This window comes from Gobio gobio (assembly GCF_949357685.1).
Source record: "Gobio gobio genome assembly, chromosome: 1".
In the NCBI taxonomy this organism is placed as follows: domain Eukaryota; kingdom Metazoa; phylum Chordata; class Actinopteri; order Cypriniformes; family Gobionidae; genus Gobio; species Gobio gobio.
In genome coordinates, this window is record NC_137097.1 from 83,920,885 (window position 1) to 83,944,512 (window position 23,628).

General features: G+C 42.2%; 1 protein-coding gene across 1 annotated transcript in view; it reads right to left on the minus strand.

The window, feature by feature from the left end:
- Positions 1-675: 675 nt before the first annotated feature.
- The window catches only part of LOC307133958 (uncharacterized protein), a 28,447-nt gene continuing 5,494 nt past the window's right edge, over positions 676-23,628 (minus strand). Inside the window, exons 4-8 of the mRNA XM_079829358.1 lie at positions 18,733-18,813; positions 1,663-1,692; positions 1,467-1,547; positions 1,301-1,363; positions 676-1,215 (exon numbers count right to left, since the gene is read on the minus strand). Coding sequence (XP_079685484.1) covers positions 1,314-1,363; positions 1,467-1,547; positions 1,663-1,692; positions 18,733-18,813 — 242 coding nt within the window. The 3' untranslated portion in view covers positions 676-1,215; positions 1,301-1,313. The remainder of the gene's footprint in view (positions 1,216-1,300; positions 1,364-1,466; positions 1,548-1,662; positions 1,693-18,732; positions 18,814-23,628) is intronic.

Below are 23,628 nucleotides of genomic sequence, written 5' to 3' on the forward strand. Positions count from 1 at the left end.
AAGCAGGTTGTCACGTTGGTTATGTTGATGGAAGTTAGCCTATTTTAAGGCGCTGCCTTAAATATCATTGCGCCTGTGCACACATGGTACGGCACAAAGTTCCTTGATTATTACGCAGGAATGAGAGGATAGTTCCTAGCCATATCAAAACAAAGACAGGAAACAGAATAAATGTAAAAAGAAAACACGGGGAACAGGTGACAGGAATCATCATCATACAGACTAATCCAGAATCCTTAAATCCAACACACTCAGAGTCTGTATGAAGTTTTAGTGACATTCTGCATCTATTCCAGAGTCAAGACTTTCTTGCAATGCTGAGATGGCTGATAGCCCTTCTACACATCCGTAACTAAAATAGTGAATTAATTATAGCAGTTGTAGTGTTTTCAGAGCGGTGATCTCACTGTTGAGGTTTGGAAACATGTTCTCAGAACTGTTAGTTTCAGTGACCATCATTGGCATTTCCTCTTCTTTCTTTAGCGATGGGCGTCTGCATGACATTTGCATCTGTCTTTGGCTGTACAGTGTTTACTGTAGTGTTATATTGTATGTGTCGACACTCTCTATGTGTCTGAAGTGAACAAATATCCTTATACTCAAACTTAAAGTTGGTGAAATTAATTGATATAATATTGATCACCATATTTGTAACAAACATCTCAGGAAAGGTGACATATTAAACACAATTGCAGAGGTTTTATTAATAAAATGAGTAGCAATACAAGAATACAAGAATTGTGAAGTGATCTCCATCAGAACAGAGAGAGGATTTAACAGTCTGAGTCTGTCCATTACTGTATTTAACATTATATTTAAAGCAGTTTATATACACAACACAAGAACATGACCTTCAACACTGGAAGTATCCACAAAATCCATATAAAATAAATTGAATATTGCCTTTTATTTGGAAATCAATTTTAATCTAAACTTGATGGTGTCACTATTTACATTTACATTTACGCATTTGGCAGACGCTTTTATCCAAAGCGACTTACATTGCATTCTAGGTACACATTTTACATTTTTGTCAGTTATTGCTTTCCCTGAGAATCGAACCCATGACCTTGGCGTTGCTGTATTTCTTAAGGGTGATTCCACAAAATCCATATAAATGAAACTAAATATTGCCTTTTATTTGTAAATCAATTTGAATCTAAACTTGATGGTGTGACTATTTCTTCAGGGTGATGAGAGAGTGTTCTTTGTTTTCTGAGAAGAGGAAAATAAAACTATGACCAATCCTCAATAAGTTTGTGCCATTTCTAATATTATTGCAGATTTGATCAAAACTCACCAGTATTTTATTCTTATATTGTAGTTATCTCTATTTCCTCTGGCCGCTGCGAGTCCTTCCTCCCTGCAATATAAAGCCATTGACTGAGCTCTCGTGTGTGTTTTTACCATGATTGTTCCAGATCAGATGAGTGTGAATGATCAGATTGTGTGCGGCTCAGACTCACCAGCTCTTCTTGCACAGATGATCTGAAGAAGAATCACAGTAGGAGCAGCAAACACTGCCATCTCAACAATACTCACAATCACTGCAGGAAACATGAGAGGAAGAGGAGAAGCTGAAGTCAAGGGGATTCAACTCATTCACAGACGGACTGATAGTTTGAGTGATATAAAGCTGTCAGAATAAATGAACGTGTCTACCTCTGATTAATGATCCAGCAGTTGTTACGCCTGAGAATAAACAGGGAGAATAATCACAAGAGATGGCGAGTGATGTTTTCTCAGTGAAGGCATTTACTCATGTTGGGATATTTTCATGTTAAACACACACATCTCATATTCACACGCAGGTTGGTCACAGTAATATATATATATGTTTCCTTTTTGTTGTGAATATATTAACTAGGGGTATAACGGTACACAAAACTGACGGTTCGGTACGTACCTCGGTTTTGAAGTCAAGGTTCGGTACGAGTTCGGTAGAGCAGTTTTACAAAATTGATTTTTATTTATTCTTATTTTCGTATTTAGCGTGCTGTCCAGGGGAGGAATTTTGGCCCGAACCCAGAGTATCCCCCCCACGATAGAGATAGTCTAGAACTAGACTGTATTATATTATGAATTGTGTTGACGTCTAATAAGAGTTTATTAGAATCAAAGTGAGGAGATGGGGTGGTGGAGGGATGCTAAAATAAAAACGGTCAACGAAAGAAGGTAAATCTGCTGTATATATACTCCTCTTATCGTTGATTAAATTGATTAGCTTGATGTGCTCCACTCGTGTTTAATTAGGTTTAATTTTCTGCACATGCTCCTCCCGAAATTTGTTAATAAAACATCACTTAGTGATCGGTTACCTGAGAATAAACAGCGAGAATAATCACAAGAGATGATGAGTGATGTTTTCTCACTGATAGCATTTACTCGTATGAGACGCCTCTCGCAATCTCACCTGAGAACGTTCACCCGTATGGAGAAACTCTCGCGATACAGTCTGAGACACACACACACACACAGCCGTGGATCCTCAGGGAACAACACACACACACACACACACACACACACACACACACACACACACACACAGCTGTGGATCATCAGGGAACGACACGCGCACACATTGACTCACTATATATATATACGGGATACGGGATGTTCGAGTCAATGGAGGAGGCTGCTCTGAGGCTCTCCATTATCCAACCCAAATCCACCCTAAATCATCAGGATTTGACATAATCCACTGGAAATAATGCATCAGAGTTAATGAAGCAACACACAGGGATTTGTATTGTGGATTATTTTTGAAAAATAGTTGGATATTGGGACCTATATCATAAGTAAAGCAAAGGCCTATAGGCCTATTAAGCACATTGTGACTGTGACTGTGATCTCAGTAGTATAATAAATCTACCCAGATATCTGGATCTTTGCGAACAAATCTGTGCACAAAAGTCAATGGCAACAAGAAAAGCAGCCAAGATGGAAGAAATAAAAGCTTCCTTAAAGTTTATGGCAGATGAGATCAGCAAAGTTGCTACTCAACAACAAAGCATCCTGGCCCTCATGGAGGAGATACGTAACCTAAAAGAAATAGTTAATCTGAGAGACAAAAAGATTGACAAACTTGAACAAAGGATTGATGCATTGGAACAACAAACTTGGAGTAAGGATGTCATCATTACTGGACTAGAGACAAAGCATCGCAGCTATGCTAGAGCAGCAGCTGGAGCAAATGAAGGCGAGGATGCTCCTCTAGAAGAATTGCAGACATTGGAACAACAAGTTTTGCTGTACCTAAGCAGTAAACATATCGATCTGGTTGATAGGAATATCTCTAGCTGTTATACAATCCCAAACAAGAATCGTAAAGAGCAGCCATCCATAGTTGTACAGTTTGTTTCACAAAAGCAAAAGATTGCGCTACTGCGACAGACCAGAAAATTAAAAGGTACCGGAATCTACATAAATGAGCATTTAACAAAGAAAAACTCTGAAATAAGAAAATGGAGCCGTATCCTCAGGAAGCAAGACAAAATACAAGCAACATGGACAAGGAATGGGAAGGTGTACATCCGACCAAATGGAGAAGATCAAAACAGGCCAACCATAATAAGAAAACTGCAAGAATTGGACAGTTATAAGTGATGGGCCATTTCAGCAGGTATGTGCTAACCAAAGCTGAAATGCTTGGGCTAAATTGGAGAGAGACAGATAAATGTGTGCCATGTCATTGGAAATTGCAACAAAAGATGTGTACATGGCGGCACAAGGATCTGATGTGAACACTGTTACTCCTTACACAAAGGATAAAGGAACCAGTATTAATGTGAAGAAATTGGGGAATATAACCATAGATGATATGTCTGACCGGGATGAACTTAAGAGGTATAGTTTTGATAATGATATTGATCCAGATATGCATTATTATAGCAATTTTGACATAAATTGTAATTATTACACAGAACAAGAATTCAACAAGAGTGTGGAAATGAATGGTGCTCTGTCCGTCATACATTTCAATAGCAGAAGTCTATGCAAAAATTACTCTGCTATCAAAGTCCTTTAAAAATTTACTATAATAGCTATATCAGAGACGTGGCTTGATGATGGCAAAGTGGGCGACGTGGGTCTTGAGGGATATGAGTTGTATACCACCAATAGGAACAACAAAAAGGGCGGAGGAGTCGCTTTGTATATAGATCAATCATTAAGAAGTAAAATTGTAAAAAAATGTTTCATACAGCATAGACAACGTTATGGACTGTGTAACAGTGGAAACTGAAGTAGAACATTTCAGAAACATGATTATTATTTGTGTGTACAGACCGCCAGGAACAAGCTTGTCAAGAATTCAACTTGCTTAACAACATGACCACTGACAAAGTACAAATTATGTGTGGAGACTTCAACATTGATTTACTTAATCAACGTGTCCTCAAAAGTAGTTCTGAGTTTATAAATATAATGTACAGCAATCATTTATGTCCACTCATTGATAAGCCAAGCAGAATTACAACAGAAACAGCAACTCTAATAGACCATATTTTTACCAACAGCTTTGAGGAAAAAGTTGTTGGGGGCTTATTTATTAGGGATGTTAGTGATCATTTGCCAGTGTTTACAATATTTCCAAATTTTTTTATACGAAATAACAAATCCCAGACCATTAATAAATTCATAAGAAGATGTACGGCTAAAAATATTGTAGAATTCAAAAAGGAACTTGGTAATCAAAACTGGTCGGAAGTTTATGTAGAAAGGGATGCAAATGTGGCATATGATACTTTCCTGTATAGATTCACTGAGTTGTATAATATCTATTGCCCCATGAAGATGATTCATAACCAAGAGAATAAATCAGCAAATAAGCCATGGATAACTAAAGGTATTGAAAATGCATGCAAAAAGAAGAACATACTATATGCGAAATTTGTTAAAAATAGGACTATTGAGTCAGAAGAAAAATACAAAAATAAATTGGTAAGTATTATCCGTAATAGTAAAAAGCAATATTTTTACACCCTCTTAGAACAACAAAAGAAAAATGTGCAAGGAACTTGGAAAGTACTAAACGAAATTAATAAAAAAACAAATTACAAACGAGAGTGTCCCAGTTATTTCATAAATGACAAAGAAGTCCTTATTAGAAATCCAAAGGAGATAGCAAACAAATTCAATGACTATTTTGTTAATGTTGGTTTCAATCTGGCAAAAGGTATTATTGATTCAAAAAGTAAAAACATAAAGAGTTGTGAATATATCAGTAGGAACTCTTCCTCCGTGTATGTGTCTGACATTACCAAAAATGAAATACTGGAGATTGTAAATGGTTTTGAAAATAAAAGGTCAACGATTGGACAGATATTGATATGAAACTAGTTAAAAATATAATCCATGTAATATTAGAACCCCTGACTTATATCTTCAATTTGTCCTTTAAATCTGGCGTCTTTCCAGATCAGATGAAAATTGCTAAAATTATTCCAATCTATAAGAGTGGTGACAGTCATTTATACTCAAATTATAGACCAATTTCATTATTATCCCAATATTCAAAAATACTGGAAAAACTTTTTCTGAAGAGGCTTGATAGTTTTATAGACAAACGCATGATATTAAGTGACGATCAATATGGATTCAGGAGCGGTCGATCGACTTAAATGGCTGTTATTAAATTAGTTGATTATATAGCATCTGCATTAGACAAAAAGTATTTTACTTTGGGTGTTTTTGTCGACCTCAAAAAAGCCTTCGATACCATAGATCATAAATTGTTAATGAATAAACTAGAGCAGTATGGTTTTAGAGGCCGTGCTTACTCATTAGATTAGATTAGATTAGATTCAACTTTATTGTCATTACACAAGTACAAGTACAAGGCAACGAAATGCAGTTTAGGTCTAACCAGAAGTGCAATAGCAGCAAGTGCAGGATATAGAATGGTTGCATAAGTGCAGGACATGAAAATATACTGAATATATATAAATATGTATAAATAGAGAGATGGTTATTACTATAAACAGAACTGAATTTACAGGTGAGTATGTACAGTGAATTAATATACAGATGGCTATTACTATAAACAGAATTTACAGGTGAATATGTGAATATGTACTATGAATATAATATACAGATGGCTAGTACTTTAAACAGAATTTTTACAGTTAGAGGTATACAATAATATGTTAGGCAAGATGAGGAATATAGCAGTGGATTAAGGTAGTGCAATAAATTATGGACAGAGCTATCCGAAAAAAAGTGTAAAAGTGCAGTGGAAAGTGGTTGCATATTACAGTTAGAAGTACGGTGCAAAATGCAAATGTAAACATTGGTACTATAAATACAGTTGGCAGTGCAAATGAGCATAATCCAGTTAAGATATGGTAGTGCAGAATGCATAAGTAAACAGTTGTTACTATAATAAAGAGTCGGTAGTGCAAATAACAAAGTGAAGGCAGATGTGAGGTAGGAGAGTTAGCAGTTTATGAGGGAAGTGGATCAACGGGGTTTGAGTTCAGTAAAGAGACAGCTCTGGGGAAAAAAATGTTCTTTAGTCTGCTGGTTCTGGTCCGGAGAATCCTGAAACGCCTGCCGGGGGGCAGGAGAGAAAACAGTCTGTGGGCTGGGTGAGAGGAGTCCTTGAGGATGCTGCGAGCTCGATGCAGGCAGCGTTTCCTCTGGATGTGCTCGATGGCAGGTAGTGGAGTCCCTGTGATGCGCTGGGCAGTTTTCACCACCCGCTGCAGTGCCTTGCGCTCCGCAACAGAGCAGCTCCCATACCACACTGCGACACAGTTGGTCAGGATGCTTTCTATTGCGCAGCGGTAGAAGTTCACCAGGATAGCCGAGGAGAGCTGATTCTTCCTCAGTGTCCTCAGGAAGAAGAGGCGCTGGTGAGCCTTCTTGACCAGGCTGGAGGTGTTGGTCGTCCACGACATGTCCGCCGAGATGTGGATCCCCAGGAACTTGAAACTGGAGACACGCTCAACAGCCATTCCATTGATGTGGATGGTGTCGTGTGTGCCTCTTGACTCCTTCCTGAAGTCCACGATGAGCTCCTTCGTTTTGGTGGTGTTGAGGAGCAGGTTATTTTCGGTACACCATGTGGCCAGGTGCTGGATCTCCTCCCTATAGGCAGTCTCATCGTTGTTGCTGATGAGCCCAATCACCGTAGTGTCGTCCGCAAACTTGACGATGGAATTAGATCCATACACAGGCTTGCAGTCGGAGGTAAAGAGGGAGTAGAGAAACGGACTTAGCACACAGCCCTGTGGTACGCCAGTGTTGAGTGTGATGGATGTGGAGCAGGTGGATCCTGAACGAACATTCTGGGGTCTGTCAGTTAGGAAGTCCAAAATCCAGTTACACATTGAAGTGTTGATGCCCAGGTCTCCAAGTTTGGCTATTAACTTGGTTGGGATGACAGTGTTGAATGCTGAGCTGAAGTCAACAAACAGCATGCGTGCATAAGTGTTCTTATGGTCCAGATGGAAACTGCATCCTCTGTGCTCCTATTGCTGCGGTAGGCAAACTGGTGTGAGTCCAATGTGGATGGTATAGAGTCTTTTAGGTGTTCTAGGACCAGCCGCTCAAAGCACTTCATAACGATGGGTGTGAGTGCTACAGGGCGGTAGTCATTAGGGCACCTCGGGCTAGAGTGTTTCGGCACTGGCACAATGGAAGTGCGTTTGAAGCATGTTGGTAAAGCTGCTTGGGCAAGAGACAGGTTGAAAATGTCCGTAAAAACCTCAGCGAGCTGCTCCGCACATGCCCTGAGAACACGACCAGGGATGTTGTCTGGTCCAGCAGCCTTGTGTGCGCTGATCCGGCTCAGTGCCTTGCAGACATCTGTGGAGGAGAGTGTGATTGGTGGGTGGTCAGCTGAGGGTTTGAGCTTGGTGGCAGTTTCTCTGTTGTCTCTTTCAAAACGAGCATAAAAGTAATTTAGCTCGTTCAGGAAGTTGACATCAGTGGCTGCGGGGGTGGAGTGGGTGGGTTTGTAATCACTGAACTTTCTACTCATGGTTAGAAAGTTATCTTGACAATAGATACCAGTATGTACATTTTAATGATCATCGATCAGAAATGCGAAAAGTAACTTGTGGGGTGCCTCAGGGTTCTTTGATTGGTCCTAAGTTGTTTATTTTATATATTAATGACATCTGTAAGGTATCCAATTTGTTAAAATGTGTATTATTCGCAGATGACACAAAACTGTATGTATCTGGGGATAATCTTAACCAACTAATTATTGATGTGACCAGAGAACTATCCAGAATCAAGCAATGGTTTGACTGAAATAAACTATCGTTTAATCTAACTAAAACCAAATATATTATATTCAGTAATCGACAAATTAAAACCAGTTTGAGCTTAAAGATTGATGATGTGGTACTAGAAAGGGTGAATGAAAACAAATTTCTTGGAATAATATTAGACCATAAATTATCCTGGAAACCACACATTGCTCATGTTCAATGAAAACTGTCCAAAACAATAGCCATATTACATAAAACCAAGTATTTTCTAAATACGCCCTCTTTGTATATTCTGTATTGTTCTCTTATTGTTCCATATTTTTCTTACTGTGTTGAAATATGCGGGGATGCTTACACCACAAACACAAAACCTATTTTTATTTTACAAAAAAAGGCCATAAGGATAGTCAATCATTCCCCGTATAATGAACCGACAAACTCAATATTCTGCAAATTTAAAGCAATAAAATTTCCCGATCTAGTCAGTCTGAATACTGTTGTCTTCATGTTCAAAGTCAATAGGAAAATATTGCCTGAAAACATACTATGTTTGTTTGAAAACAGGGAACAGAAATATAACCTAAGAGGAGAGAATATGTTTAAAAAACAAATGGTCAGAACAAACTTTAAAATGAACACCATTTCTGTAAAAGGGGTCGACTTGTGGAATGGTCTCACCGATGATATTAAGAGAAGCAACTCCATTTATTATTATTTTAAAAAACAGTTAAAAATCCTAATTTTTGACAAATATATATATGCCTAAGAAAAAATAGTCTAAGATAAGTTTATGTATAATTGTTGTGCAAAATTGAAATAATACAAGCAACAAACAAACATTTGTAATTAAGTGTGTGTATGTATGTATATGAGTATATATACAGTATGTGTATATGACCATGTGTGTATGTATGCATATGTTTATTCATGAATATTGTTTATGTTTAAATTTTGATGGGTAGATGTTGTTTTGTAAATAGGGTAGGCGTAATAAGCCACGGCTTCAGCCTACACCTTTTCGGTTATGCTCTTTGTTTGTAAGGAATTTGCTGTACATACATTTTGTTTGATGTTAAGTAACCGAATAAATCTTCATTTCATTTAATTTCATAAAACCTGACGACTACATTACCTAAAATGAGTCCACCCCCCAAGATTTTTGTTATAAACATGAGCAGCGTCTGAAAGGTAAAGGGGGAGGGGTTGCTGTAATTTATAATAATATCTTCAGTATTAATCAGAAGTCTAGTTTCAAATATAATTCCTTCGAAGTTTTGGTGCTTTATGTAACGCTATGTAGTGTACATGACAAAACCCGTTCAACATTTGCGTTAGCTACTGTATACAGGCCACCAGGGCATAATACAGACTTTATCAAAGGATTTGCTGACTTTCTATCAGAATTAGTACTGGCCGTAGAAAATGTACTAATTGTTGGTGATTTTAATATCCATGTAGACAATGAAAAAGACGTATTGGGATTAGCATTTAAAGATACACTAAACTCTATTGGAGTTAGGCAACACGTGTCAGGACCTACTCATCGCCATAATCATACTTTAGACCTAATATTGTCACATGGAATAAATGTTGATACCATTGAAATTCTGCAGCAGAGCGATGAAATCTCAGATCATTACTTAAGCCGCGTTTCCACCGCAGGAACTTTACCCCGGAACCAGGAACTTTGGGGGGGAACTCGGTGTGTTTCGACCGCAGGAACCAGGGTCTAAATGAAGTTCCGGGTAAATATTTCCCCCTCCAAACGGCCCTGCTTGCGAGGTGGGACTTTTCAAAAGTTCCTGAACTTTCGGGGGTGGGACTTGGGCGCTGAACATGCTGATTGGTTGAGCTCTCGCAGCTATTTTTTTTTTCCACCGCCATATTTACAAGTCTTTTGCGAGGTGGGTTCCGTGGGTTTTGCGTTCAGTAAATATTTTTTTTGCAACAATGGAGTTCAACAAAAAATTCGACCGATGGACCGACGACGAGGTTCAGGCTTTATTGAGCATATAAGCGGAGGAGGACATCCAGCGGGAACTGGAAACGGCGACCCGCAATGAAAAGGTATAACTGAAGATATCGACTCGGTTCCAGTCACACTGGAAAACAGTGCAGAGAGAAGTTGAAGAAATTAGACAAGATTACAAGAAATTAAAGGATCATAACAACCGGAGCGGTTCCGACCGGCGTACCAACAAGTGGTAGGGTGACCACCCGTCCCGCGTAGCGCGTGTGCGCACAGCGTTTGAAGCCCAATTCATGCGTCCCGCGAATTGAGACCGTGTCACGCATAATCAATGCCTGCTCAAAAAAAAAAGTTGGTCGCTCAGGCAGCCAAACGAACATTAGGCCTACTTCAATCCTAGTTCCCACACGAACATATTAAGTATTCAGTCCATTTTATCACGAAATTCAAACGATAAATGCAGTTTTAACGCTCTATAATATGACGTGACTGATAGGCGGGTATCAGTTCAACTTCAAGCGGCAGCGCGAGTGAACGCGATCAGGAACAGATGAGAAAGCCTCTTGAGAAAGAATAAATATTATTAATATCTTAAGGTATGTTGAGGATACATTACAACTTACTGAAACGTATCATATGTTGTGTAATCGCTCCATCGGTGTTACAACCGCGGAAAGACAATAAAACAGCTTGTAGACAATGTCATGTAGAATCACGTTTACCTCAGAAGTCATTCAGTGTCCACAGCTGTGAGCTCACTAGAGAGATGAACTCTTTCACTGAATACATGCACTATATTAGCCTATAGTTTCATTATATTAGCCTATATATATTCATTATATACTACTTAGCCTGTTAGTGATGTCTTGTTTAATTAATGTATGTTTAAATAAACCTGTCATGAAAATTACAGCCACTAAATTATTATATTTCAACAACAAATTTGAGAAAAAATAATAATAATTAGATTTAGAAGTTAATGCAAAAACTGCCTTATGTGAAGCTTATGTGTTGATTATTATATCTAAAAATAAATAGCAACTGAATTTAGGCTAATAGTTTGGGCTCTGTTGTTAATCTTTAATAGCAATATGTAAGTAAGGGCTCCCTATACAGTTTACAGCATTATCTTTAAGAAACTTTTAGTTCTAACTGAATTAATTTAAGGACAGACAACATTTTTTTTCTCATTTAACCACTGTTGAATAAAAATTAATAAAATGCAATTTTGTAAAACTGAACCGAACCGAACCGTGACTTCAAAACCGAGGTACGTACCGAACCGTCAGTTTTGTGTACCGTTACACCCCTAGTATTGGTCAATCTCAGGTAACTTTATTTATCTCTTTACAAGGTTTCTAAGCAGACGATGGATGTATGTTTTCTCAGTCCTGTTACCAAAACTCATGTGCCATTGAAAAAGCATGTTTAAAATCATGTCAATTAATTCCTTTGTTTTCCCTTAAAGATAGTTAATATTTTAAGTTAATATTTTTTTAAATAATTAGTTGTATTAAACAATTGTATAAATGATGGACCAAAACAAAACTGATGAAAACAGTTGTTTAACAATTTTGTTTTAGAAAAAAAGTAAATTTTTGTAACAGGAATGACCACTTGGTAGCAGGAATGAAGACTGTGTAACAGGAATGATTGTCCATACGTGTGTGTGTGTGAGAGAGAGAGAGAGAGAGAGAGAGAGAGAGAGAGAGAGAGAGAGAGAGAGAGAGAGAGAGAGAGAGAGTACATAGCCATGTGTGTGCTAAAAGTCAAATTTTTTCCTAATTTCAACTGTAAAACTCATAAATCAGGTGAATATTATATATAAACTAATATTCACAATTTTAAATCAACAAAACAGAGGACTCTACTCACTCCTGTTACTTTTACTCAGTCCTGTTATTTTTCATATGAGTAACAGGACTGAAAGTCACAGGATTGAGTTTTTAAGCAAAAAATAAGCAAACACATGCCAAATTGCCACTTGGCTAAGTAGCTAATAGCATGAGGACACTGAGAAAATTGTAGTGACTTACCTAAAGTTAATATTTTTTTAAATAAACAAATAACCTCTAAGAAATAATTTAGGTAACAGGACAGTGCGTTGAGATATGACCTTCCTAGTCAAAGTTACAATTTCATCAAATATACAGAAATAAAAATGAGAGGACTTACTTTTGGTCTTCCCATGGCCTACATAAGATCCAGATGATGCAACATCCTTTTGGAAAGCTCGTCTAGTGGCATGATGCAAGTTTTTAGAGGGGGCAATGTGTGAGGATAACAGGACTGAGTGAAAACCTGGGGACACGACTAAAATGTGTATTTTATATAACATATTATGGATTTTTTTATAAAAAAATATGTTTTAAGCATAGATGGTATATGGAGTCACAAAACAATGCAAAAAAATGTGGTTCTTCAGAGGTGCTATATAGCACCTTAGTCAAAGAACCGGTGAAGAACCTCTGAAGAACCACCGAAGAACCAAAATTTGTGTTATATAGCACTAAAAAAGGTTCCCCTATGATTACGAGCCAAAAACCATTTTTGGTGCCATATAGAACCTTTTTTTTTTTTAGAGTGAACTGCAATTCCTGTTAATCCTATAATTTTATATTATAATTTATTTAAAGTGAATAAATTGTAATGAAAAATAAATAAAATTATAGCTAAAGTAAATCGTAAGTGGAAGTGCATCTGTCAATTAATTGAATGTTCAAAATATTATGAATCTTTATTTAGAAAAAAAATACACAGTGGTAGGCCTATTCATGAGCATACATCAGCAATTACACATGTTTAGGGGAATAGGGCAATACCATGTAAGGTGCTATGTGCTAGAAATGTGTAAACCACTATCAGTGAGTCTGCCCGTGGGGTGCGGGCACCGCTGCGCCAGGCAGTGTCCCACATTGTCCCTCAGAAACATACCCCTTGTCCCCCCTTGGGCTTATTAGCAGGTGGTCACCCTAACAAGTGGCATGACCGCCTGGACGCGTTGCTGGGACACAGACCGTCCTTTTCTAGGGCAGCGGTAACGAAAGACTCGGCTAGTGCGTTGTTGGAAACCATCCAGGAATCCGAGTGGGTTGAAGGTAAATATATCATCTTGGTATCATCTATTAAACTCGTTGCAGTGTTTAAACACGTTGCAGTAACTTTTTTCAACGTGCTTTTCCAGGTGTAACGAGTGGCCCTGATGAATTGCAGGCAACGGAGACCAGCGTGTTTTCCCCCGCGGTCACCAGTACGTTATAAAGCTGACAAAAATGTGTATATATTTTAAAACTGATGTGTAATCCTTAATGGTTTTGTTGTTTTTAATTGTAAACTTAAATTGCCCATGATAAAAATTGCACACTGGGCATTGTTCAAGCTGGGCAAACAATTGTTCATTATTTGTAGTGAAAACACTTTAAATAATTAATTGATGGTTTCTATTGTTTCATGGTTGCCTTGTGTATTAATTTCCATGTGTTTCTGTGCAATTTTTCTACTTAGGGAAAAGGAAAAGGGACTGTGACTTTCTTGATGCACTGAGGGACATGGAGGATGCTAACCGGGCCGTCCTGCAGCATGGACAAGAACAGCCTGACCAATATATTCAGCTGTTACTGGAGAGCCAGGCCGAGGAGAGATGAGGAGGCAAGAGCTGGCATTCCACCAGTCAGAAGCGGAAGAAAGCAGACGGCAGCAGAGGGACAGTTTGTCCAGTCGTTCAAGAAGTAGCCACAATGACCAGCCGCTTGAATGAAGCATTTGCACTACCACATTTGTACTTTATATATTGTACGTGTTGGCACAGCTCTTGGAAAGGTTACTGAAAAATACACTTTTTTTATATTGTTGTTTTCACATTTTATATTTTCATTTTATTGTTCTAGTAATTTATTTGTCTTTGCACACTTTTATTTTAATTTTGTAAGAACTAATCTGTCTAAAATAAAGTCAAATGTGTAAAATGTCACTGTGTCTTTAATTTCCACATTTTAACTATATAACCACATTCTAATTGTATTCATATAGTGTAGGAAGCAAATAATGGAGCTGCTGCTCGCAAGTCTTTCTGAATATGCACATAAACATATCTAGAAAACCCAAATATTATATTTTTAAATGTATAACTATGTGAATGTAGTATAATAACTTATAACCACAACTTAAGTGAAGCCATAAGTGTGGTCCTGCTTCATTTCAAATTTGAGGAAGAAGTCTCTAAAATTATGCATTTAATGAAGCATATTGTAATACTAGTCATGTGGTTTATTTATTTTTTTGTGAATGTTAAGAGATGTTATTGTGATAAAAAAATAAAATACTTGCAGTCTAGTACCTAATCTTTCAACTGCTTAATTCAGTCTATTGTTTTCATTCAATTAACTTTTCACACATCTGTCATGAATGACTGAAACCTCATTATCCTTTTATAGAAAATGTTTTGTTTTGGAATTGAGCTATTACAACACATTCAGATTTTGGATTGCCCATCATCCCATTTTGCATTAAAATGGTCAAACCAGGTGAAAGTGCACGTTTAAATAAGCAGTGTTGGTAATGTGTGTACATAATCAGCAAAAGCAGCGCTGCTTGCATCACCTACACTTGTTATTGTTGCAGACAGTATCGCGCAAAAGTGATTACTGTCCGTCGGTGACTGGGAGGAGCAGCCGCGCACATTCCCACGTCACCGGACTAATTTGCCTAATCTCCCCGGTACTTTAGACCGCGGTGGAAACGCAGATTGTAGCAGATCTGGGGGAGAAAAAGTTCCTGGGAAAAAAGTTCCTGGTACAAATAGTTCCGGGTAATTTCGGTGGAAACGCGGCTTTAGTATCTTGTATACTTAATTTAGCTACGGTTGCAAAGCCGCCCCCTCGCTTCAAAAATGGCAGGACAATCACTGCCGCTACTAAAGATTGCTTTTTAAATAATCTTCCTCATCAGTATCATCTCCTCAGCATCCCAGAGAGCATAGAAGAACTCGATGTTGCAACAGAAACTATTGACTCTCTCTTTTCCAGCACTTTAGACACAGTTGCTCCTCTGCGCCCAAAGAAGATTAAAGAAAATAGTCCAACGCCGTGGTACAACGAGCACACCCGGGCCCTTAAAACAGCAGCCAGAAAAATGGAGCTCAGCTGGAAGAAAACAAAACTAGAGGTATTTCGTAATTCGTGGAAAGAGCACATGATCGCATACAGAAAGGCCGTAAGAACTGCTAGATCTGCTTATTTCTCAACTCTCTTGGAAGAAAACAAACACAACCCAAGGTATTTATTCGATACAGTGGCTAAATTAACCAAAAATAAAGCTTCAACTTCGGATGATTGTAAACAGCACAGCAGTAATAACTTTATGGACTTCTTTACATGTAAGATTGATAATATTAGGAAGAAAATTTTAACCATGTAGTCGTCTACTACAGTATCGCATCAGACAGAGCATTGTAGTGTCACTGAGGAAAAATTACAATCATTCATTGCTATAGGAGAAGACACACACACACACACACACACACACACACACACACACACACACACACTCATTCACTGCTATAGGAGAAGAAGAATTGGCTAAACTCGTTAAATCATCAAAATCAACAACATGTATGCTTGACCCTGTACCGACTAGGCTATTAAAAGAGATGCTACCAGAGGTCATAGATCCTCTTCTTAATATCATTAATTCATCTTTGTCATTAGGATATGTACCGAAAACGTTTAAGTTTGCTATTATTAAACCACTTATTAAAAAAACGCAACTTGATCCTACAGAATTAGTCAATTATAGACCAATCTCAAATCTACCCTTTCTGTCAAAAATACTTGAAAAGGCAGTGTCTTCACAATTATGTTCCTTTTTAGAAAGAATTGGTAACTGTGAGGATTTCCAGTCACCATTTAGATTGTATCATAGCACTGAGACTGCTCTCATCAGAGTTACAAATGATTTACTCTTATCATCTGATCGTGGCTGTATCTCTCTATTAGTGTTACTCGATCTTAGCGCTGCATTTGATACCATCGACCACAACATTCTTTTGAATAGACTCGAAAATTATGTAGGTATTAGCGGAATTAATTTATCATGGTTTAAATCATACCTATGCGACCGTTATCAGTTTGTAGCAGTAAATGAAGAGATGTCACACCGATCGCAAGTTCAGTATGGAGTACAACAAGGCTCAGTGCTAGGACAGCTACTCTTCACCCTGTACATGCTACCACTGGGAGATATTATTAGGAAGCATGGCATTAGTTTTCATTGTTATGCTGACGATACTCAACTCTATATTTCTTCACGCCCTGAAGAAACTTACCAATTCACAAGATTAACGGAATGCATAGCTGATATAAAAATTGGATGACTGGTAATTTCCTGCAACTCAATTCAGAAAAAAATGAATTTTTAATTATTGGACAAAAAATCTCCACAAGTAGTAACCTAGAATAGTGTCTAACACTTGATGGCTGCTCTGTCAAGTCCTCGTGGTCAGTGAGGAACCTGGGTGTGCTCTTTGATACTAATCTTTCGTTTGAAAGCCACGTTTCTAGCATCTGTAAAACTGCATTCTACCATCTTAAAAATATATCTAAATTACGGCACATGCTCTCAATGCAAAATACTGAACAGTTAGTTCATGCGTTCATGACCTCAAGGCTAGATTATTGTAATGCTCTACTGGGTGGTTGCCCTGCTTGCTTAATAAATAAACTCCAGCTGGTCCAAAACGCAGCAGCTCGAGTACTTACTAGAACCAGGAAGTATGACCATATTAGCCCAGTTCTGTCAACATTGCACTGGCTGCCTATTAAACATTGCATACATTTCAAAATCTTGCTTATTACTTACAAAGCACTAAATGGTTTAGCTCCCCAATACTTGAGCGAGCTCTTAACATATTATACTCCATCACGTCTACTGCGGTCTCAAAATTCTGGCCAGTTGATAATACCGAGAATATCCAAATCAACTGCAGGCGGTCGATCCTTTTCCTATTTAGCTCCTAAACTCTGGAACAGTCTTCCTAGCATTGTTCGGGAAGCAGACACACTCTGTCAGTTTAAATCTAGACTAAAAACACATCTCTTTACTGTGGCATACACATAAAACACTTTTTCAATGAAATGATTGTTAGGCTGCATTAACTAGGTCAGCCGGAACCGGGAACACTTCCCATAACACCTGATGTACTCGTGACATCATCAGAAGAATGGCATCTACGCTAATGCTAGTCTCTCTGTTTATCCCGAGGTTTACTGCAGTCAGCCGGATCCGGGCCGTATCCAGATCAGATGCTGGACCTGCGCCCAGAGAAGACCAACACATGACCCTGAAGTGTCGGAGAGACCGTGATTAGTCTCCCCCTGCAACTGCCTCATCGACACGGCATCTCAATAAACCCGTCTCCAGCGGGATGACTCCGATTGTACGAATATTACAATTAAATAATACTTAAATCGATATGTCATCCGCAATAAACCCATCTTCAGCGTGTTGACTCTGATTGTTCGAATATTCCGATCTATTGTGACCTCTGACCTGTAAAGTTGCCAGAACAATAATAATACCCTGCTTGTTAATTGGCCAGAGGAGAACTGGCACCCCGACTGAGCCTGGTTTCTCCCAAGGTTTATTTTTCTCCATTAGGTCACCTGATGGGGTTTTGGTTTTCTTGCCACTGTTGCCTCTGGCTTGGCGTGCTCAGTTGGGGACACTACATTTTTTTACATCTAATTATTGATCTAAAGCCCACACTGTCACCGTATGGAAATTGAAATGAACTGATGACATCAAATGGCTATACAGCTTAATAAAATTATGCTGCATTATTTTCCTGTTTAACACTGTAAAGCTGCTTTGAAATAATCTACATTGTTAAAAGCGCTATATAAATAAAGTTTGACTTGACTTGACACACACACACAGCCGTGGATCATCACGTCAGAGAACGACACACACACACAGCCGTGGATCATCCAGGAATGACACACACACACACACACACACACACACACACACACACACACACACAGCCGTGGATCATCCAGGAATGACACACACACACACACACACACACACACACACACACACACACTCACACACACTCTCTCTCTCTCACACACACACACACACAAATACACACGCACACACTCACACTCTCTCTCTCTCACACACACACAGCTCAAGAAATATAAGAATCAATATAGACTGTGAAAAAAGCTGCACGTTCCTTGTAAAAGTTGTTCTTGGCCTTCAGTTGTCCAATCCTGTTCCTGGAGATCTACCTTCTGGATCAGGGTTCAGACTTAACTCTACAGGATGGTAGATCTCCAAGAACAGAATTGGGCAGCCCTGAGATATGGTGTGAATCCTCATTATCAATCCATTTTACTCACCATTGTTACTTTGACAGAACAACACTTGTCAAGTAAGGCTGACAAGACACTTTATTTAAACAACTCTTTCCAATAAAGTTCAAATTCAAGGGAAGAGAGGATTCAGTGAAACTCATGACAGTGAAAGTTCTTTAAACGGTACCTTCTGTAGAAGTTTCTGGAGTGTTTCTGGTGGGGTTTGTGATGTGGACTGGAATCACTGGTGTTGTTGGATCATCTTGAGCTGTAAAGGATGAATGTTATTTCAGATGCATCATAATTATATTTTTACTTTGATCATCACATTACATAAAACGCTTTATTTTGAATTCCTTGATTATTTCCAGCAGCACTTTCTGAACTGTTACAACTTCACTGCAGTTCATTAGTTTGAAGCGATGCTTTGAGTTAGTCTTCTGTCAGAGTCAAAGAAGCTTTTGTGCCCTCAGTTTGTTCTGGTTCAGTGACACTAATAGTCCTTAGTGTTACTGACATGATGAGGGTCTTCTGAAACTGATTCATGAGAGAGTTCCCTTTCGAAAGGGAACTCGCGCTGCGTCAGCTTGACGCTACGGGGAACGCCTCCGCGTGACAGGTGCCTGAAATCACAATCAAAACGCGTCAATCCTATTGACCGGCGACAGCCTCTGACGTCATCAAGGTGCAACCAGGAAGTATAAAAGGGCACCTTGCCAACATGACAGCATCTCTTCGTCTTCAGTGACTGTTTTTTCTGCCTGTTATCGCCAAGCGTCAACTGCAAGGAAACATGAAGTGTGCGAAAAAGGTGCGCCACTTCCGGAGATGCGCGGAGCCGTGTACAAGGTACCTTACGCCTGATGACACACACACGCTCTGCGTATACTGTCTGGGGGAAGAGCACGCACGGGAGGTTCTCGAGGGAGTCTCCTGTGCGAACCGTCTGGCTCTCTTCTCGAGGGGAGAGAGTTCAGCTGCTGGGAACGGCCCCGCTCGTGCTGAGGCTGAGCGGCGTCTACAATCCTGGGGTTCCCAGCAGGATCTGGCTCGTCGCCTGGAGAAGGGTGTAGTGCCCGCGGACAACGAGCCAGATCGCGAGGGGCAGACCTCGGGGGAGGAGCAGGATCTGAGCTCCTCCTCCTCGTCTGCTGCTCTTCCGTTCGAGCAAAGGATGGTTGAGGAGGCGAGTGAAGCGCCTGAGGCTGAGGCTTCTCAACCATCCTGTCCCATGTATGGGGAGCTGTTGGAGGTCATGGAGCGCACTGCAGGTAGACTGCAGCTACCCTGGCAGCGCGTTAGGAGGGATGACGTTCGTCCTAGTAGGCTGGACAACCGCTATCTCTCCGCCCATGACCGACAAGCTCCAGGGAGTCTTCCATTCTTTCCGGATCTCCACTATGAGATCTCGAAAGGATGGAAGAAACCTTATTCAGCCCGTATCCATTGACATCAGCGGGCTAATTTTGCTGACGTGGAGGGATTACCGGAAGCTGGATATGTGTCGTGCCGCCCGTGGACGAGGCGTTTGCTAACTATCTCTCCTCTGGGCGGCCATCAACACTAAAGGCTCCCACCCTGCCGTCAGAACCCCTTAGAACAACATCACGTCTGAACGGCAGGGCATACATGTCGGCGGGCCATGCCGGGGCGGCTTTACACACCATGGCAGTGTTACAAGCCTACCAGGCAGACCTGCTGAGGGACCTCGATCAGGGGGATGGGCTAACCCCTGATGCGGTGGCCGAGCTGCGCCGCACCACAGATCAGTCTCTCCGGGCCACCAAGCAAACAGCCGTCGGTCGTTCGATGGTGGCCACGGAGAGACATCTGTGGCTGAACCTGGCGGACATCGCGGGGAAAGAGAAAACCTTTCTCCTCGATGCCCTGGTCTCGCTCTCTGAACTTTTTGGCACCTCCGTTGAGGCGGTGGTGGGTAAGTTCAGAGAGGCGAGGGTGCGCTCGGCGGCATTTAGAACTTGCATACCGCGGAGGTCCGGGACCGCGCCCAGGCAGTCGGGTGTCCCTGGCCCGTCCCAGTCTGAGGGCTGGAGATGGGATCAGAGAACCAGCGTTGCCTCTCGAGCGCGGAGGTCCGGGACCGCACCCAGGCAGTCGGGTGTCCCTGGCCCGTCCCAGTCTGAGGGCTGGAGACGGGATCAGAGAACCAGCGTCGCCTCTCGAGCGCCCCCGCCGCGGAGGACCAGGGCGCAAAAGAGGCGGGACACCCGCTTCAAGAAGAGAAAGGAGGCTGGGGCTGGCAACCGGGACCGGCGTAGGCAGCAGACTCCGCCCCCGAGGGGACGGAGATGAATGCTGCTTCCTTTCCCTTCCTCTATTTCTTTACATCAGGCCGGTGGGCCTATGATGACCAGGAAATGTAAGGTTCTGACGGCCCGCCTGGTCGATTTGAGAGCGCCCCCCTCAGGATGGTGGTCGGATACCAGCTCAAAAGAATGGCTGGTTTGAAGCACCGCGAGGAGCGATTGGTGAGTCCCCCTCTGTGAGGGTGAAACATTTTCAAAACTGTGTTTTTCAGGACTTTTTGTACCTTCACTCTCCTGAGAGGTTATTTGTTATTTGGTGATTTGGAACATCGCTGGATCTTCGCAGGGCCTGCAGCTCCCCGTGAGTAAGCTAAGAACGATCTTCTCTGCAACATTTTGTATGTGTGTGAATGCCTCACTTTTGCTAGTAGAGTGGCTGCCTCTCCGTGTTTAAGTTTCCCCACTGAGATGGGTAACTGTATTGCGCTCTCGCCTGAGGGCTTGTAGTGTCGGGGGCGAGCTGTGTTTTTCCTAGCGTAAAAGTGTGAAGTAGCTGAAGACCGGTTATGCGTTCATGCATGAGCTGTAGTGAGATTCACGCCCAGCTCCGCGGGGCTTTGGGAAGGGGTTTTTCGGGGCCTCATTGTGTAATATTAGAGGTGATAATATTTCTTTCCCGAGCCCTGAGTGGATCTAGTGCGTACTTATGACGCATCACTTGGCCTAGGCTCTGTCAAGGATGGGGGCGTTCCCTTTTAAGGAAGGTTGTTCGCCCCTGGCCTGTCTTTTGATATAAGAACATGGCTTTGTGTGTGCATCCTAGTTTTTGCCTCCTCTTATTACAGAGTCGTCCGGCCAAGGCCCGCCCCCTTCTCTGCGTTCTGGGGTTTCGAGTAATGCAGCTGAGGTGGTGCAGGAGACGGCGACTTTGCCAGTGGTCGTGGGGCGGAGTTGAGCGTCTTTTCGCCGGTTTGCGATTAGACTTTATCTGCTGGTTCCGCCTTTCAGAGCTTGGTGGCCGCCATCTGCTGGGGCCCCCGGCCTCTTCCTGGAGGACGGTACGGCCGGTGGGTTGCATAATTATGTGTTATTTCACCCTTGCTCTATGTCTCTGCTTCACCTTCTTTAGGGCTCGGGTTGAGCTAACATCGAATGAACCTTCTGTTTGCGGTTCTGGTCGAATCCTCTCCTGAGGCCCAAGCATTGGTAACGGCTGACGCCCTCGCTTTTACGGTTGGCCGCTGCATTGAGAGTAAGACAGCCGCCCGAAGCAGGTGACGTAAGTTGTACTCCCCTCGCTTTAGAGGGTTTTTTGTGTAGCACTTCTGCTGAGTACACTGCTGTTAGTAATGTGATTAGGTCCATGTCTGTAGGCACTGCCCGAGAGACTGCGCCGTCATGAAGGCCCTAGGACAAAGCAGAGGGGTTGTTCCCTAGCTGCCTCTGGGATGGAGCCAGCCCCAGGTGCGGGCGTAAGAGCCAGCTGGTTGTCGTTAACCAGCTCGGGCGGTCTGGGCAGCAGGACTTCAGGAGACAGAAAGTCTCGACGCCATGGCCTACGAGTGGGCCTTGGAGGATCTTCTCCACTGGTGTCGACGTCAGCAGTAACTTCGTCAACTAGCCCTGGGGATGAGTCCCCAGGCGCTACTGGTTTCCAGGCTTTGTCAGCAGCAGACAGCCGCCGCTAACCCAGGCGCAGCAGCCAGTCTTCTTAAAGTCAACGGCAGGGTCCCGTCTGGCCTCCCTGAGGGGTAGGCTCCCGGTTTGCGTTACCTTCGCTCAGGGGTCGGGCCCCGTTTGGCCTCCCTGAGAGCCAGCTGTGGTCAGCAGGCGCTCCCGGTCTCCCCCGAGGGGGAGCTACTGGCGAGCTGCTAGTAGGAAACTAGCATGAGTGCTAGTAGGCCTCAACCGGCCTCCCTGAGAGCCTGCTGTGGACAGAAGACGCTGCCGGGTCTCCCCCAAGGGGGAGCCACTGGCATTAGCCCCTCGACGACTGGTACGAGCTGCTCGTAGGTGGTAGGCACTACCGGGTCTCCCTAAGGGCCTGCTGTGGGGTAAGCAGGCTCACCTGGCCTCCTCTGTGGAGGCGTTCCTGGGCCCCAGTCACTGGATGGCTAGCATGAGTGCTAGTAGGCCTCAAACGGCCTCCCTGAGTGACCTCCCGGGAGGCGAACTCCCGGTTCCCAGCCGCTGAGGCGGTGAGCATGAAGTGCTATGAGTAGCACATTCTGCGCTATGGGCGGCATGTTCTGCAATCAGGTGGGGGCATGGCGCCTCCCTGGAATCGTTCCCCGGTAACCCCAGTTTCGGTAACGGATCGTAGCATGGACTGCTATCAGGCAAGCTGCACGGGCTTCCCTGTGGGATTCGCTGTGGAGTGGTAGGCCCCACGAGGCCTCCGCTGAGGGCATGCGCCTGTCTCGTGGCTTCTGGATGAGTCCAGTCACAGAGCAGAGGGCCGTGATGGAGGAATGCCCGACCTTTTGCAGTTGGTAGGCCCGCTAGGCCTCCCTGATGGAGCGAATCCCTGATAGCCCGAGGGCTAGCACGACTGCGATCAGGTATCAGGCCCGTTTGGCCTTCCTGAGGGCGAGCTCCGCTGTTGGACACACAAGCAGTCGGCACAGGTTGCCAGGTGGAGGCCCCTCTCGGCCTCTCTGGGGACGAGTCCCCGGTCTCCCTAGCTAGCTCGAGGGCTAGCATGACTGCGATCAGGTGTCAGGCCCGTTTGGCCTTCCTGAGAGCGAGCTCCGCTGTTGGACAAGCGAGCAGTTGGCACAGGTTGCCAGGTGGAGGCCCCTCTCGGCCTCCCTGGG